This window comes from Phytophthora cinnamomi (assembly GCF_018691715.1).
Source record: "Phytophthora cinnamomi strain GKB4 chromosome Unknown Contig98, whole genome shotgun sequence".
NCBI lineage: Eukaryota > Oomycota > Peronosporomycetes > Peronosporales > Peronosporaceae > Phytophthora > Phytophthora cinnamomi.
The window spans coordinates 212,084-229,349 of NW_027151031.1; the positions used below are offsets into that span (position 1 = coordinate 212,084).

A 17,266-nucleotide genomic window follows, 5' to 3' on the forward strand; every position below is an offset into this window, starting at 1 on the left:
TAATGGCAATTTATTTTATATTACTACTACTTGATAAAGGTAACACGCCAATAAAACAGACTCTGACGAAAGAACAGGCGAACAGTGCTTACAACTGGGGCTGGCAGCCGAATAGTGCAAAATTAACAGGTGATAAATATCACATGCGGCACTTGCTTGCGCCGATGAGAGCCACAATAGCTTCTATACAACCAACAGACTATCATATCTTTATTTATCTCAGACGTGACATCGGCCACTATAATTGTTACTCTACAAGTTGTAGATTACAACCCTCATGGACGAAGAAGACAGCGACGACGACTTCGATTTCGAGCGGTTCCTGCTGGCGGAGCAAGTGCGGAAGTATTACTATCATGGCTTTTACCCTTTTGGAATATTTCTTCTCTGGTGCGTCCAGCTTGGTTTTTGACGCGTTGGCAATACATTGATCATCGCCGTATTAGGACCCTCCTGCGGGCGGGCTGCTACGATTTGAGCGGATGTGATAGCTTGGGTAACCCTCCTATTGTGTACGCCAGCAAAGTGCGATCACGCGTTGTCCGTTCAGCGAATCCTGGAGTGTGTTTTCATTTATGTTTGCTCTTGCAGTGTGGTAATATTGTTCTGCTGAAGATGCTGCTGCACTACAAGGCCGATATCAACGCACTCTCTAAGGTAATACTAAATCAGTCACCTCGCGCGTTTGGTGCGGGAGTACCGATGCTGACAGGCCCTTTCCTTCCAGCTACGCGAGACCGCGCTCATCGTCGCATGCCGCAACAAGCGGATGCGAGCGATCAAATTACTTCTCAAACGCGGGGCGCAGACAGATCTGGTGGATCGAACAGGGTACTCAGCATTGCGGTGGGCAGTGATTCATGAGCATGTGGATATGGTGAAGCTTTTGCTGCGCTATAGCGCCTCCGTTACCAAGGTACGACCCCACATTCAAGCTGAAGCCTGAACGACTGAGCTAACTAACGGCTAAGCTAGGATTGCTACACCGCTGGATCTGCATTCGACATCGCGAAGCGCGGCACATCTGAGCAGCACGCGATCATCCTTAAAGAGCTCGAGAAAAAGCTAGGTCGGTGTATGTGCCTGCCAATCACAATGTTCTACAGCGAATTGATTAGCTACGCATTGTGTGCAATGTGCGTTGCAGTAACCGAGCGCGAAGCATTGTTGATCGAGATCGCAAAGCAGAACAAGGACGGCGCCATCGCTGAAATAGAGGACTATCGGAAAACTCACCAAGCCAAGAAAGAGGAAAAGCAAGAAAAAACAGAAGTAAAGGCCCAGCCGTCTGAACCAACAGTCGAAGCTACCCCAAAGACGTCGAAAAGGTCTACAGCAAAGTCTCGAAAGCGAATCCTCGCGTCCGAAATGGGAATGTCAGTGGGGGCTCGGGTGCCCACCCCTCCCGTGGAACAGGGGGGATGGCTGGAAGATAGCAGTAATGACAGCAGCGACTGGGTAAAGGTCGCAGACGGTAAGTGGCAGACATGCACGCACCTGCAGGAAGCAGGAACGTCGGTCTCCACTGCTGCGACAACCATGGTTGAGCCATTCGCACCTGACCGGGTAACAGTCCGCAAACTTCTCACCAGCGATGGCAAGTGGCAAGCCTTCATGCACCAACAAATGGCACAGCTGACCATCGAGGATTTGGAGTAAAACGTCGCGAGAAAATCACCTTCCCACTGCACAGATGTCGTCGCGGTATACGACTTCAACCTGGGTTGAAAAGATATCGACGTGATCGCGCTTGGGCTCATTTCCATTTGTGCCTCCTCAAGCTCCCATCGCACTCCCACCAAGCCCAACCTCACCTTCTCGATGCTCAGCACGGCGTACAACAACAAAGACGGCGGCCCTCGCGTGATTCGCTTGCCGCCTTACAAGTATGTGCACGTGCTGGACACCAATTCGAATGTGTCGCGCGTGCTGGCGGGGCCTCTCACATACACGAGGCAGGAACACGAGCATGTCATGACGCCGCCGCAAAACATGATCGTCTTGCCGGCACAGCACTACGTCGAGGTGCGCAACCCGGTGGTGCGCTCCGAGGACGGCAAGATCGTGCGCGACGCCTTTGACCAGGCCAAGCTCAAGCACGGCGAGATCGAGTTTCGCATCTTTGACAAGTACCCGGAGCCGTTCCCGCTGTATCCCGGCGAGGAGCAGGTCGGTGAGATCCGACAGCTTCGTGTTGTGGCGGTCGATACCGCACTTCGCATCCGCGCGACGCGCAAAATTGACAAGTACGTCGCCGGCGACGAGTGGCTCTTTGTTGGCCCTAAGACGTACTACCCACGGGTCGAGGAGGAGATCGTGGACGTCGTGCACGCCGTTGTGATCAAGAAGAACCAAGCCATCAAGTTTCGAGCTGAGAAGAAGTGCACGGACTCGCAGGGCATCGAACGCGACGCTGGCGAGGAGTGGCTGGTCCGCACACCGGGCGCATACCTGCCGCAGATTGACGAGGTGCATGTCGAGACGCTCCAAGCTCATATCTTGACACTGGACACTGCACTGCATTTGCGCGCGTCCCGCACATTCAAGGACGTCTACGGTATTTCACGCCGTGCTGGTGAGGAGTGGCTGATAACGACGGAGACGACGGAGACTCATGTGCAAGACGTGCACGAGGAGATTCTGGGGTACGTCAACATTACGATACTCACGAACCGCCAGTACTGCATCGTAGTGGATCCCGTCGTCAACGGAGTGCAGCGTCGCGGCACTCGTGAGCTGCGCAAGGGTGAGGCTAGCTTTTTCTTGCAACCCGGCGAGCAACTGGAGAACGGCCGCGTGGAGGACATCTGTGTTCTAGCCGACGACGAAGCCGTCTTGCTTCAGGCAGTGGAGTCCTTCATGGAGCTACCCGAGGAGGAGTGGGGCGAACCGGAGGGCGAAGATGGAGGCAACGCTGTTGCCAAGAAAAAATCGAGTGCTGCTCGTCGTGAAGCTGGTGAGCGGTGGATGGTGCACGGCCCACGCGAGTACATTCCACCTATCCAGGTGAAAGTCCTTGAGACTCGTCGCGCCATCCCACTTGATGTCAACGAAGGCGTATATGTACGCGAACGCAAGACAGGTCATGTTCGTGCTGTGAAGGGCGAGACGTACATGCTACAGCCCACCGAAGAGCTTTGGGCGAAGCAGTTGCAGCCGGCTGTGGAGGAACTTCTATCATCGCAAGCGTGTGGATCAGCGTACGTAACAGACCCGACCCTGTCAAACAAGTTGGTTGCAAGTCTCGGGAGGCCTTGGGACGCCTCAAAAGGCCTACCACCACAGCGTGATCCCACGCGCGTAGTGACTTTCGAGGTGCCACACAATGCTGGCATTCAAGTTTACGATTACAAGACCACATCGTCGCGCATCTTGTTCGGGCCAACACTCGTGATGCTGGAGCCCGATGAACAGTTTACTGTCCTGCGACTATCTGGCGGGGTCCCAAAGGAACCAAATGTGATTCGGACACTGTGCCTGCAGCTCGGCCCAGACTTCATGCGCGACCAGATCATCGTTGAGACGTCGGACCACGCGCGGTTGTCTCTCACGATCGCCTACAACTGGCGTTTCCGCGTCGACTCGACCAAGCCTGCGGATGCCGCCAAGATTTTCAACGTCAAAGATTTCACGGGCGATGCCTGCAAGACGCTGGCGTCGCGCATTCGAGGAGCTGTGGCAGTCCAAGACTTCGACTACTTTCACAAACACAGCGCGCAGATCATTCGCACGTCCATCTTCGGCCTGGACGAGAACAAGAAGCTCCGCGACGAGCTGGTGTTCCCTGCCAACAACCTTTGCATCACGAACGTTGATATCCAGTCGGCCGAGCCCGTGGACCAGCTCACCCGCCAGAGTCTCCAGAAGTCTGTGCAACTGGCGATTGAGATCACTACCAAGTCACAGGAAGCGCGCGCCAAGGCCATCGCCATGAAGGAGGAGGAGGCAGCCAAGGGAGAGCTGCTCACGCAGCAGCTTGAGAACCAGTCGAGCGCGGAGCAAGCGCGCAAGAATCTGGTGCAGTTGACTGCCGAGTGCAAGGCCGTCGAGGAAGAGGCCGCCGCCGTGAGCCGAGCGCGCGCCCAGGCGCAAGCCGCCGAGATCGAGGGCCAGGCAGCCGTGCGGCAGGCCGAGCTGCGAGCCAAGGCCGAGAGCATCGAGCACGAGGCTCACGTGACGCGGATCAAGGAGGACCAAATGCTGAGCGTGGCGCATGCTGAGCGCCTGGCCGAGGTGGAGGTGCGCAAGAAGCGGGAGCTCATGGCCATCGAAGCCGAGAAGTTCCAGCAAATGGTGAGCAGCGTGGGGCAGGACACGCTGGTGGCGCTCGCGCGCGCAGGCCCCGACGGCCAGGTGAAGATGCTGGAGGCGCTGGGGCTCAGCGGCTACCTCATCACGGACGGCAAGTCCCCCGTGAACCTGCTGGGCACGGCGGAGGGCATCATCCGCGGCATCTCGCAGGCCGAGCAGTGAGAGCGGCCTGGCCACCCGATCGAAATCGCGCCACGTACTTGGGGGGATGGGCTGCGTGAGCCAGTTCAAGCCGATCTTTGCGACATGTGGGTTTGAAAAAGCGCGCGCAATTTGACTGGAGACTTGGAGTTGGCGCTCGCTCTGCTTCACGGTTCTCGACTCGGGCTGTACGCGCGGGCTGCATTTTTACTTCGTAGGTATTATAATACTTTGTAGTTATTGCACAGTAAGAGAGGCTGGTTGGGTTGTTCGTCGTCGTACTTTGCGCGCTATTTGCGTCCATCTCGGTGACTTCCGTCTGATGTCCATCGGCGGCTGTTCCGTGCTTATGGCGCCGCCACTACAGCCGTTGGTGATCAAAGCAGCGGTTGTTGGTGTCATGTGGGGCTCACCGTCTTCGAGTTTGCCGGCGCACTGTAAAGTGTTGGCCTCGGTGGGCATGAAAGTCGCCAGCAACGAACGAAACGCCTCGATAATTTGAAACGAAGACTCGAGCACTTCAACGCAAGGTGCACGAGATAGACGCATTGCCTCCTTCGTACATGTGCTTCAGAGTGCTCGCCGTCCGCAACATTGCCGGTGTTCCAGACTGCCGGCGCGAGTCGGTCGTTGCGAACGAAGTTCCGCATATGTCTCCTGGGTATGTTAAACGGCACTTGGCTCGCGGGGAAGCTGCGCACGCATTCGCCCGGCGCATCTAGCGGTCAGTATGCGCTGCAAGCACATCCGCAGATCACCAGATGGGGCGTTCTCTTTGTGTGCGCTTTGTGTACGATGCCCCTCTCCCAAGCCGGCCAATCCGCGCGCGCCATTTTATAGGCGGCCAGGCAGTCGCGCCATTTAGTGGCATCTCACGCTCACGTCGATCCGAGGGAAGCGCTTCGCGTCGGCCTCCCCCGCTGTGTCTGCGCGCCTCCGCTCTCGCCGTCGGGCGGCTGGTTCTCAAGAGCTCGCGTGCGCATACCTCCCCCCGCAAGAGCGGCGCTCGGACTCGGCGTAGAGCCTTCGCAGCGTCCCGACAAGTGGCCGCACAGGCTCGTCCCAGCGTCTCGCGATCTCCAGCGCGTTCCTGCGGCTGCGGCGCGCCAGTCTCAAGCCTCGCAGGGATCTAAGTGTATCCTCCGCGCCCTGAAGCCTCGCCGCCTGCCAGAATGAGCGACAACTGGCGGCTGGACGTCAAGTTCCAAGGCCACTCCATCGACCTGGTGGGGCGCCTGCCGGCCGAGAAGCGCTCGCTGCTGCGGGACTTCCCGCGCCGCCTGGCGGTGGGCACCAAGGCCAAGCTGTCCGCCATCCCGCAGAAGGGGTTCTTCTGCAAGTTCTTCGCCAAGAACTGCGAGGAGATGAAGGTCTACATGAAGAAGCACGAGTGCGCGCTCTGCGTGCAGTTTGTGGCCTCGACGTTCAACTTCACGCTGTATCTGCTGGTTCCGGTGGTGCTGAAAGGACTCAAGTGTTTGCATCGGCTGCGGAAGAGCGGTACGTGTGCTGGAAGTGCAGTGTGCACGACTGCAATGCTGTGAGGTGGATCGTGTTACTGATTTTTTTTGCTCTGTGGTGTGTGGCTATAGGGGCGAGTCCGGATTCTATTAAGTCGCTCTGCACGGATCGAGACGGAGTGGTGATTGGATTTATTGTGTCGGAGGTGAATGTGGAGATGGAGGAGAAGCTGAACGAGCGGATGAAAGTGATGGAGGAGCTGGAGACGACGGCGAAGGCCATTTCACACACGTTTGGCGACCCGATGCTCGAGTTTGACTTGTTGATCGATCAGTTGGATACGAAGCCGTCAGCGATCCAGGTGCGTAGAGTTTGTGGCGATGAGGTGCTGCTGAATGCAAGACGATTGCGACGGATAACGAGTTGGGTGGGTGATCAATATGTCTGATTTCGTGTCCGTTTTATTTACATGCGCAGGCCTGCTCGAAGTTTATTGTTCGTCATCAGCACTTGCACGAAGCGATCTGCCAGAAACTAGCGCAAGCGATGGATTCGATGCAGTCGTCGAAGGCAAGAGCCAGCGTTGTGTACGTTGTACACGATGTTGTCAAGTCGGTGAGAGCGAATTATCCCCAGAAGGAGCGAAATGCGAAGATGCGCGAGTCAGGATTGGTGTTGTCGCTCGAGAAGATTTTGTTCCAGCTAGCGCAGAAGTTGAAAGGCGATGCGAAACATAACGTACGTTTGCAACCAAATTTCTACCTGCTTAGGGGGCTCTAGTGTTTGTGTGATGGTGATATTGAGGTGCTGACACTGGACTTGTGTGTGTTTTTTATAGCCGAATGTTCGAGCTGTATTCGAATTCTGGACAAAGTGGGGACTTCAGTATTCGGCGCCTCTGGAAGATGCCAGCGACTCGCGTTATGATCCCATGCTGAAAATTGATGAAACTTTCGAGATCTTGCAACGCGAGGTGTCGTTGGTAACCGATGCTTCGTCGTCACCAATCAAGCCTACGGCACCCCCTGAGGTGGTAGCATTTATGAAAAAGCACAGCATCCAGCCAGGACCATGGGAGGTTTACCTTGGGCGCGCCTTACCTCAAGAAATGGAGGAGCTGAATGCCGCGCTCGATTTGAACACGAAGTATTTCGGTTTCAACAATTGGCATCCGTCCGAAAAAGGGGGTAGGCGTGGCGGTGAACTGTTCCTGCATCAGTATGCCAAGGCAATGATGCCATGGTTACTGCATGCATCAACGTCATCGCCGAACAAGAACTCCGGTAAGAGGAAACGTGTGAAAGACTCCCTAACCCTGCTACGAGACGCATTCCTGTGCACGTGGGATCTCGACCAAACTGCATCGCGGGCAGTGTCTGACGTTGATCGCTCCTTGTTGGACGACATGTGGAAGAAAATGGAGTTTGTTAAGTGCCAGAATCCCTCTGCATTTGTCTTCGGCAAGGTCAGGCGGGTGAAAACAATTCAGTTTGCGAATAGTCCCGCAACCGATGCACTGTTGAAGTCGGTAGAAGACGAGTCCAAGGTGAAATCAAGTGAACTGGTCGCAGAGATGACCAAGGTATTCAAGCTTGATACTATGGCTCGTGAGTCTGTTGCGAAAGTCAAGTCGAAATCCGATCTGTGCTATATCGCGAAAGAACTATGCAATCGATGTCGCCATCACATGGTGGCGAACCCGTCAGTACACATGGTCAAGCTTTGCCAGAAGGTCATTGCAACTAAAAACCCGATGAAGGCCTACTCGTCAGCAATGAAAAGCATGATCTCTCGACAGATGAAGATGTCGTCAATGTTCGACAAGGATGCAAAGTACGTTCCCAAAAGAATTTGTTGTATGGCCGTGATAACTCCAAAACTAACAATTGATGTACCCTTTTGATTAGGAAAAAGCGAAAACTGGAGAGCGTCAGCGCTTCTTCATCCCCTGTCACAGAAAGCGAAGCCTCGAGCTCTCCTCACTCTGAGCTTACAGATGCCGAGCTGGCGGCAGTGAAACGGCGTATCCCGAAGCCTCCGAAGCTGCTATTCAAAAAGGTTGATCTGAAAACGATCACATACCAAGAGACGAATGATAATGGTACAGTCGGTGTCGCAGTTTCCGGCATCCCGAACGCTGGTAGAGGACTTTTTAACCTCTCGTCACACCCGTGGCCAGCATTTTCAGTTGTCTGCATTTTCGGTGTTCGCCGAATTACGAAGGAAATGCACCATGATGGTCTGAACAAGGTAGCCCGGTGCGGCGAGTTGGGCGAGACCTTCGTTGTTGTGAACGGCACTGTGCGCGATGTAGACAAGTTCCAGACACAGTACGGCCACCGCTTGATGCCATTCGACGGATTGGTTGACGCAGATGGTTCCGTCGGCGGATTCCCGAACGACCGAGTGTACGAATACCCTGCGGACGTCTACTGGGATGCCTCCGGATTCTACAATAACTGCATCCTCGTACCCGGCTGCGTGATTGAGAACCCTCAAGACACCACAAGCCCCATCGTCCTGAATCAGCTCTACATCGTCACGTGGAAGGAGGTTGCAGTACGGGAGGAGTTTTTCCTGGCGTACGGGACGTCGTATTACGAGGACGACGAGAAGAACAGCACCACAAGTGAGGGGAGCAACACCTAGTTAGCGAAATAGAAGCAGCGAGACCACACAGTAGTCTTGCTACACCGTAACCTAAGAAGAACGACCCTATAGAAATCATCGCCCAAGCGTCCCAAGGCTATCAGCTCCCTCCATCCGTCTAAGAGATATCATCGGCTTCACCACGTCTACTGAACTGACGCCGCCAGACACGCAAGTGAAATGAATGAACCTCGACTGATTGTTTTGATTGATTCATTGTTGCTCGACGAGCTTGCGGTTAGTTATGGTCCGGCCTTAATGGCCATTTCAGATACACTACATGTAGTTTCCTCTTTGTATGAACTCATATATATCGATTGACGTGCGCCGTTATTAGCACGCAATGGCGCCAATGTCAAGACGGCATACGGGGCATGTGTGCTGGAGGTTCAACCACACGCGCACGCATCCAGCGTGGTAGTTGTGACCACAAGGAAGACGCAGCGTTTGGTCGTCGGCCAAATCGCCGCAGCAGATCGGGCACTCCGAGCTGTCGTCGCTTGCGCCACCGCAGTCTTGTCCAGCTTGGCAGGGCTCCAAGACCACTGGCGTCGGTGACGCGGCTGGATTTTCATGGTATAGCACTCGATCCACAGCGATCGCGCGGTGGTGGGCGATCTCCAGGAACTCCTCCAGGAGGTGGCGCGTCCGCTGCATGGGCTCGCATGAGGTATCGCGGTCGAGGACAGCGTGCACCAAATCGTTCACGTATTCCTGGAAGGCGCTGCACTGGTCGTATTGTGTGCCTGCGCTGCTCGAACCCCACATCCGGCGTGTGCTGATGCTCGGAGTCGCCTTGACAAGTCGGCGCAGTGGGCCACAGCACGCCGAGTCCTTGCATCCGCTCCCCACGCGACGGATGCTCTTGCTGAGCAGCGCGTGGTCGCCGGAGGTTTTGCTGAGCACCCACTTCTGGCGCATGACGCTGTCCGAGACGTAGAGCACGAAGTATAGCTGCGACGACGACGTCCGCTGGCTCGAGGTCAGATGGAAAAGTCCTGCGCGCGCGAAGGGTGTGTTCTGCTGCTTGGCCGGAGAACCTGGTGTCACCACGACGCTGGTGGTCGGCTTGAGCCGTTCGGACCGAACCGACTGCTTCGCTGCAGCGGCGGAAACACTCGCGCCGACGACATCTTCCAGCGAGATGAACACCATGACGCTGCTCCACTCGAAGCGATTAAAATCACGACGCTGGCAAAAGACAAGTGAGGGTGGACCCGGCAAGTCGCTCGCGCGAGCCGACCGCCCGAACGCAAGGAATGCGAGGGTGGAACCTCCGCGCCTGTCTTCAACAGCTCGGCAGCTCTTTAGGCGACCAAGCCAACGGATCTGCTGCTGTGGTCCCAGCCGGAGCCATCGCAATGCAACGACAACTTCGAGGTGCCGCTGAGACAAAGCGATGTTGAATATAGAGCCGTTTCGCGGACGGCCAATCCGAGCGACTCGGGCGCGACTTGGGCGCATGCAGCTCCGTTCGCGGTGCCACCGGCCGTTCCAGGACAGCGTCTGGATGATCCCCACACTTGCTGTGCCGGCGTTATAGGCACAGAAGCACGGTGAAGTTTCATTCTCGCGCGCCGCGGCTCAAGAAGCTGCAGCGGAGGTTCGGGGAGAACACCGCGCCGAAAGCTGTCGCGCGCCGAATGATTAGCCTCCGAGCGATTCGACCACGCAAGCTCATTTTCTCCGCTGCACCGACTGCCCAAAACCCATCTTAGGCTGCAGTCGTCGCCCTCGCCTCAACGCAACTTGACTATCCCAGAGAGCGTCGGCCACACGGAAAGCGGCGGAAGCCGTCGAATTCGATGCAACATGTAAATCTACTGTACTACGTACGAACGACACCAGCGACGATAGCAAAAGGCTAGGAAATCCCGCGCCTCTCAGCATTTACCTTACGTACGTGCTACTCGGTCGTCAGTGTTGTTGCACCACACGGCGGTTGCCTGTCCCCGGCCATCAACGGCTGCATGAAAGCGTCTGATAATGGTTTATGGCTGCGAGTCGCCGCTCTCCTGCTGCTGCTCGAGCTCCTCTAACACCCGACGGTTCTCAATGTCGCGCAGCTTCTCGCGCAGGTCCTCGGGGGTGTAGCGGCTGTTGAGCGTCCGGTACTTCTTGAGCTGGATGACCCCCACCATCTCGCGCACCATCCAGCGGCCGCGCTTGATGGCCTTCTTGATGGCCACCGGGTCCGTGAGGTCGCGGTTCTGGAGGAAGGCAGCCTTCGCCTTCTCGCGCACGTGGCTCAGCCCCAGCGGGTAGTCGCGCCCCACGAGCAGGAAGCGCTTGTACAGGTCGCGCACCTTGGGATCCATCATCTCCGTCCGCTGATAAATAAATGAATAAGTAATAAAAAGATGGCCAATCACGAGCCAGAACGCACTTCTGCCACTCGTTAATAGGGGTGACAGTGAATAAAAACCGATCATGAGCGCCGTTAGTTCGGAGGTGTCGGCGGACCACCGCGCCGTGCCGGACGAGTGCACGGCGCTGCTGACCGTCAAGATCGGGGACGTGTCCCGCACGTCGCGCAAGCACCTGACGATCGTCACGTTCCCGTTCCTGCTGTCCGAGGGGCTGGACGTGTTCCGCGCCAAGGTGGACTCGTGTACGGACAAGGCGCTCGAGCACTTCCGCGGCGAGCGCCATGTGCGCGAGGACCTGGCGCTCTACATGCGGCCTGGCGCCCACTCCAAGCAGGCAGAGCTGGTGGAGATCACGCACAGCAACTTCGAGAGCCGCGTGGCCAGGAGCTACAAGAACTACCTCAAGCGCAAGACCGACGAGCCGTTCCAGTGCGAGGTCTACGTGTACGTCAAGAAGGTGGCGCCCCCAAGGCGTCGGCGGATCAAGGAGGCCGACATCACCGCTGCAGCGGCAGGGCAAGTGGCACTGCACGGAGACTTCACGCACGGTCAGCGGCTGGACGCGGGGGAGCTGGCCGGGACTGGCGTCCCTGACGCGAGAGATATACCCGTGGGGGTGAAGAGGAAACGCTCGATGGGCTCCGACGAAGGGGAGGAGCAGCACCACGCGCACCGAGCGGTGCAGGCGCAGCAAGTTCATGACGGGTACTATCGCACGGTGCGGATGGTCGTGAACGGCGCCGTCGTGCCTGTGCAGGTCAATGTGCAGGACATTCTCGCGTGCTTCGCGGTGTTTCAGCAGCAACCGACGGGTGACGAGGTTCTGCGCAGCCACGAGGGCAGTGTCAATGGAGCTGCGGGCACTGGGGCGGACGATCTCCATGGGTGAAGACTTCACTGAAGAGGCTGTCTATCGTCGGAAAAGTGGTGTGACCATCTACTTGTAGCTTTGGGCGTCAACAGGAAGAGAGCACGTAGGGCATCGGACAGATAATGCAGCGTGCATCACTCTATCGTATATATTGGGCGGATCACCCTAGCGCTTGCTTTTCTACAAATGTACTTACTACTGCTACTACTTCTCGCGTATGCGTTGATGCTGCTTGCTTTTTCTGTTTCTTGTACTTGCGCGGCGTCCATGTTGGGCTTCCGACTTGCGCGGCGTCCATGTTGGGCTTCCGACTTAGGTCTTGAGCTTCACTTCATCTTCATCGTCCGCTTCTGAGCTTGAATTTCACGCTCCGAACGACAGACGGGAGGCGCGGGCGATCGCGCGGCCAAGTCGTGGCAATCCGAATCAAATATCATACCATGCAGCTAAGCTACATACTCTGGGGCTATCTCACAATCAAAAACTCGAATGCAAATCCAAATGCAAAACGACAACGAGGCGTGCATGCCGGAGGGTGCACGGAACGAAGCGAGCAAGGCACTTGCTCTCACTGTTCGAGGAACTCATGGCTCAGCTCGATCCCCGGCTTAGTACTCCGACGGCGGCAGCCCCGAGGCGTCAAAACTGCTCCAGGACGATCCGGAGTCCCGTCGCGGCGGGCGTCCAACCGACGTTGAGCGTTTGTCATCCATGCTCTTCAGGTAGCGAAACTGGCCGGGGGGCTGCATGTACGGGTTTTGCTGCTGCTGAGCCATGTCATACTGCTGGTGCTGAAAGCCGAATTGGTGTGATCCTGCTCCTCGGGACGAGTGCTGCAACTGTAGCTGGTGTTGAGGTACGAAACTCTGTTGCTGCTGGGCAGGAGGAGGCTGCGGCTGGAACGCGTGGTGCTGTTGTGGGATCGAAGGTGGTTGGCTGTGTTGTTGATACTGTTGCTGGTACTGATGTTGCAGCTGCAGTTGCTTCTCCATAGAGGCCGCAGGGGGTGGTGGAACAGGTGACGTCGGATAGTCACCACCAAATCCTGAAGCTGCCGCTGCAGCAGCAGCAATCTGCGCTGTGTTGCTCTCCACCGTGCGCAAGTCGCTTTGACCGTGTGCGAAGCGGCATTCATCCTTGGTGTAATTGCAGTTGCCCTTCAAGAAATAGTAGCACAGCTCAGTCTTGTAGCTTTGCAATCTTGGCGTCGCTGCTGGGAGAATTTGCTGGCTGCCCCCGCTTCCTCCGCTGCCAGAACCTCCGTCGCGCAGGTCGTTTACACCATGTGCCATTGGACAGTCGCGCCGTGATTTTGTGCATGTGCCATTTTCGTAGGCTTGGCAAAGGCGAGTCTTGTAGTTGGGTCCGTGCTTGCTGCTGCTACTGCTACCACTCGAAGCGCTTGGGCGCACCAGATCACTTTCACCGTGTGCAAATGAACAGGTGCGTCGAGTTTTGTTGCACTTGCCCTGCATGTAGTACATGCAAATTTCGGTCTTCCAATTGCTTGATGAGCCAGGTGGAGGCCCACTTGGTCCGCTCTGGCTGCTGGTGCGGTGCAAACTTGTTTTGCCGTGACCAACTGAAGATGAACGAGACGGGGAAGGCGAAGCCATCGAGGTCAAGCTGCCGCCGCTCTCTACTCGTACTCCACCTCCGATCGCTGGATTGAAGCTCGGGTGCGTGTGCAAGATATGGTCGATCGCTGCGGAGTCTTGGCCGTCAAATCGCAGCAAAATCGACTCGAGTTCTTCGACCGGGATCGAATCAAATAGCTCTGACAGCATGGACAACTGTAGAGGAGACACCACTGACCTCGACGACGTCGACGCCGGGCCACCGGAAGTAGACAATCTTCCACTCTCGCTCTGGCTTGTCTCCTTGGGCTCATTACTGGCGCTTTCGGCCTTGGTCTGTTCGACAGTTGAGCTAGTCGCGCCCTCGGGAGCTGGTAGTGCAGTGAGCGACAACGATTCCATTTCGTCCTTTAGTTCAGGCATAGGGGGTGGCACCTTATCTTCGCCGAGGTTGTCGCCGGGGAAAGGCTTGGCGTGTTTGGGCGTGACTTGGGGCGAGTCCAGCAAGGACGACGGCAAGAATTGGCCCATAAGCTGGCTCCGGAGCGTCTGTGTGCTCGAAGACGGGGACGGCGGCTCGTCTTCATCGCCGCCTTCCTGCTCACCCTCGCCTCTAGCTGATGCTGACGAATAAAAGTTAAATGCCATGAGATTCGTGCTCGTCGAGGTTCCACCGGTTGCACCCGATCCACCTGCACCACTACCGGAGCTGGCGAGGGGCTTATTAGGCGAGGTCCACGGATTGTCGTTTTGTTCCTGCAGCGATGGAGACTGCGGAGAGCGACCACCACCTGAACCGGTGTCATCACCACTGCGTCTGCGCCGCAGCTCCGAGATCTCGTTCTTGGCGTCGATGAGCGCCAGTCGTTCGTCTACAAGTTCGCGCTTCAACTTGGACGATAGAGTGCCAAACAGCGCCATGCGCTGCTTCGATAGCCGCTGCTCGTCGCGAAGTTCGTCCACGACCTGCTGTAGCTCGCGCACTTGCAGGCGCGAGGCCTGGAGCTCGCGCAGGATGCGGCGCACGTCGTCGCCAAGTTCGCTGTCGCCGTCGCCGTCTTCCTTCCCGTGCAGCAGTGGCACCGCGCCGCCTTTCTCCATCTTCATAGACATAGCCAGTGTTCAGAGACAGCAGATCATCAGTCAGTCGTTGAGCGAAGGCGCCGGACTCGAGCGCGAGGAGCTCTCGAGCCGGCAGTTGAGTTAACACATGCAACATGGCTAACTAATTGATGGTCCACCGTTGGCGGTAATGACGATCCGACTAGAAAGTTCAGCTACGGCGGAGGTGAATATGCTTACCCATGCAAACTTGGCGCCGGGCTCCACGCCGTACTCGCGGCCGATGTCCGACACGACCTGCACTCGACGCGGCGCCACGCAAGACACGCCATTCACACATACATAGTAATCGTCAGTGATTTGAGCTGCAGCATGTCACTTTGAAATCTGGAAGACTTCGCTCGCGCCAGGAGAGCTCCGTGGGGAGGTGGACGTCGGACGCTGCAGCACTCGCGTGCTGCAGGTCCAGCGTCGCCCCCGGCCAATGGATGTGAGGCTCTCCTGTACGTTGGACGCTGCGGCTGCCGTGACGCACCTGGACGAGGGACGACTGGAAAGCCTGGGTGATCTCGTTCGCGACGCGGTCCAGCAGCTCGCCGGTGTCGGGCGTCGTCAGTTGCTGCTCGGTCTGGGCCGCGACGGCGTCCTCTCCTTCCTCGGATGCGGCGTCAACGGGCGCCGGCTCGTGCTGCGGCTCGGCTGGCGAGCCTGCTGCGGCCGCCATGGCGTCTACGGGCTTGGTGCGGGCGGGGCTCTGGGCTGTGCGGGTGAGCGTCTGGCTGCTGTCTGGCAGTCTGGGTTGCCGGCTAGCTGGAAGGTTTGCGGTTGCGAAGTTGCCTGGGCGCTGGCTGCCCGGGCAGCAAATGCGCGGGTCGGGCGTCCGGCCTGGCAGATGCTGTTGTCAAGTGGCTCGCGGGAGCAGGAAGCCGCTTGGGTCAGGACACGGCGACGTTCGCTTTTTTGCTCGGCCTCGGCGTCCTGAGCGGCACCAGGCTGTTGTTGCAGTGCAGAAGAGCCAATCGAGTTTTGCGACTTTAGCGCAACAGCTCGCGCTGTACAGGTCGAGCGCAGCGGCAAAGCTTGCTGGCTGGTAGAGAAGCTTGGGCGAGAAAAGCGAGTGGCGCGGTTGCTAAATCCGGGAGCCAGTGGCGCGTCCTTGGCCTGTAGTATTGAGTTTTGGTGCGCGTAATACGTCGCGTCCTCGCCGTTAATTTTTCGGAGCCCGTGGGCGCAGACCAGATGGCATGCGGTATGGCAGGTGCTGACCATAGTTCCCTCCAGTGCGCGGTCTGGATGGGTACAGAAATATCAGATGCAAACAGGTTATCAGGAGGGCTTTCGAGGAATTTTCGAGGGGGGACCAATGACATCGGAGCTCTTCCCGCCGGGACGATATTTTTGGCGGATTCGAGGCATGTCGCGCTATGCTGCCAAGCCTCGCTATTGTTGGCGGTGAAACGCCGGGGCCAGCCGAGCTGATATGTGCAGCAGCAAGATGCATGCTCGGCAAAGCTGAGACGTCGGCAAAGCCGGCAAAAACTCAGTCGTTGGCCAGTCATACTGGCGGCCTCTTCAAGGACACGCGGCTTCGATCGAGTGGTGCCCAGCCCACGGCACACATTCAGTGCGTCGATCCAGGCAGGGTTCGGAGAGAATGGGACTGGGGGTCGCACCAGATGGCGAGAACTTCGCGCCATCTTGTGAGCTGTAGTCGCAGACATCATGCTGGTGTCAAGCCGAGGCGCGCGGCGCAGGCGATTCGTCGGTATGGAAGGAAAACTCATTGAAACCGTAGAACCGCAGGTAGGCTCTGAAGATCCGAGGCAACGGACGCGCAGTTGTGTACACATTTTTTGCGAAACGGTTCTGGTTCCCATTGCGTTCCTCAAAGTGGATCATGCTTTGAGGTCGAGATCGTGAAAAAAATCCGGCAGAATTTGTTGTATCATTTTAAAAGTACCGGTGAATGATGGTCTTTTATCTTACCGGTATATGAGGCAATCAGTGCCAAGTGGATTCCAGTTATGGAGTACATATTCCAATTATCTGGCTCTGCTGCAGGTATGAAATACCCAACCTTTCAATACCCCGTCATATCCATTTGGCTATACAGCAATAGTCGATATCGCTCCACTGAGAGTGACATGCCATCGGTGCACACCCTACCTCTAACTTGACCAACCTACTACATGTAGAATAATAGTAGTATATACACAGGCCACCACTAATCTTAGTCATCCACTTTAGTGACGTCACTAAAATGGAATATTTTACAAATCTCCATGTTTTGTACAACAAAGACCGGTTTTGGACAGATCTCAGCGGGACCTATGGTCGGTTTAAAGTTTGAATCGGAGACCCCACCAAGATCGTAGGTATCACCACCAATGATTGGGATTTATCACCAACAGCCATCCTTCAGTTTCACTAACCAAAACGACTTGGTAAACCACTAAGAAAAACAAATGTAGCCACAAATTCGTAATTACAACAAAAATGATCTCTGTTGAAGTGGATACTGTACACTAGACTATACGGAGCAAATGGCCGTGAAACTAGGCTTTGTTCATTCCTCTATCCTCTCGAACGCTGGCAAATCGAGCAACCACAAGCAAGTGCGGCTAACCGCTAGCCTTGAAGCTCACTGAGCTGTCCCGATGGCCTCAGGCGCTGCTGTGGAAGCGGAATCATGGAAACAGCTTTGACACATTAAGAGAGGGGACGACGAACGTGGCTCTCTTCCGGCTACGTTGTCACGCTATGCCCGAATGAAGAACGACCGTGGTCCGTGAACCATCGACCACATCGTCACGGAGCAGTTCACG

The 17,266-nt window shown here is 56.5% G+C and overlaps 7 protein-coding genes across 8 annotated transcripts; 4 read left to right on the top strand and 3 right to left on the bottom strand.

Moving 5' to 3' along the window:
• Positions 1-277: 277 nt before the first annotated feature.
• IUM83_16241 (ankyrin repeat-containing protein) lies at positions 278-1,659 on the top strand (the record flags this gene model as incomplete). Its single annotated transcript, XM_067941110.1, has 6 exons — positions 278-390; positions 447-525; positions 592-657; positions 728-916; positions 976-1,069; positions 1,148-1,659. 6 exons carry the CDS (start codon positions 278-280, stop codon positions 1,657-1,659), a joined length of 1,053 nt encoding a protein of 350 aa, XP_067783677.1.
• A 162-nt stretch (positions 1,660-1,821) lies between these two features.
• On the top strand, positions 1,822-4,473 carry IUM83_16242 (Major vault protein; the record flags this gene model as incomplete). Its single annotated transcript, XM_067941111.1, has 1 exon — positions 1,822-4,473. The coding sequence occupies one exon, from the start codon at positions 1,822-1,824 to the stop codon at positions 4,471-4,473; it is 2,652 nt and encodes an 883-aa protein (XP_067783611.1).
• Positions 4,474-5,624: 1,151 nt separating this feature from the next.
• IUM83_16243 (uncharacterized protein) lies at positions 5,625-8,562 on the top strand (the record flags this gene model as incomplete). Of its 2 annotated transcripts, XM_067941113.1 has the most annotated exons (6): positions 5,625-5,952; positions 6,045-6,274; positions 6,391-6,651; positions 6,752-7,746; positions 7,821-8,014; positions 8,093-8,562. In XM_067941113.1, 6 exons carry the CDS (start codon positions 5,625-5,627, stop codon positions 8,560-8,562), a joined length of 2,478 nt encoding a protein of 825 aa, XP_067783610.1. The 2 variants fall into 2 exon arrangements, with proteins under 2 accessions (XP_067783610.1, XP_067783609.1); XM_067941112.1 differs by having other exon boundaries at positions 6,752-7,750; positions 7,828-8,562.
• A 333-nt stretch (positions 8,563-8,895) lies between these two features.
• Positions 8,896-9,717, bottom strand: IUM83_16244 (RING-H2 finger protein ATL34; the record flags this gene model as incomplete). The annotated part of the gene is made up of 1 exon (XM_067941114.1): positions 8,896-9,717. One exon carries the CDS (start codon positions 9,715-9,717, stop codon positions 8,896-8,898), a length of 822 nt encoding a protein of 273 aa, XP_067783676.1.
• An 836-nt stretch (positions 9,718-10,553) lies between these two features.
• Positions 10,554-10,883, bottom strand: IUM83_16245 (Electron transfer flavoprotein regulatory factor 1; the record flags this gene model as incomplete). Its single annotated transcript, XM_067941115.1, has 1 exon — positions 10,554-10,883. The coding sequence occupies one exon, from the start codon at positions 10,881-10,883 to the stop codon at positions 10,554-10,556; it is 330 nt and encodes a 109-aa protein (XP_067783631.1).
• Positions 10,884-10,992: 109 nt separating this feature from the next.
• Positions 10,993-11,820, top strand: IUM83_16246 (Bidirectional sugar transporter SWEET11; the record flags this gene model as incomplete). The annotated part of the gene is made up of 1 exon (XM_067941116.1): positions 10,993-11,820. One exon carries the CDS (start codon positions 10,993-10,995, stop codon positions 11,818-11,820), a length of 828 nt encoding a protein of 275 aa, XP_067783608.1.
• A 590-nt stretch (positions 11,821-12,410) lies between these two features.
• On the bottom strand, positions 12,411-15,165 carry IUM83_16247 (zinc finger (ccch type) motif-containing protein; the record flags this gene model as incomplete). The annotated part of the gene is made up of 3 exons (XM_067941117.1): positions 12,411-14,480; positions 14,682-14,738; positions 14,977-15,165. The coding sequence occupies 3 exons, from the start codon at positions 15,163-15,165 to the stop codon at positions 12,411-12,413; spliced, it is 2,316 nt and encodes a 771-aa protein (XP_067783675.1).
• Positions 15,166-17,266: the final 2,101 nt, after the last annotated feature.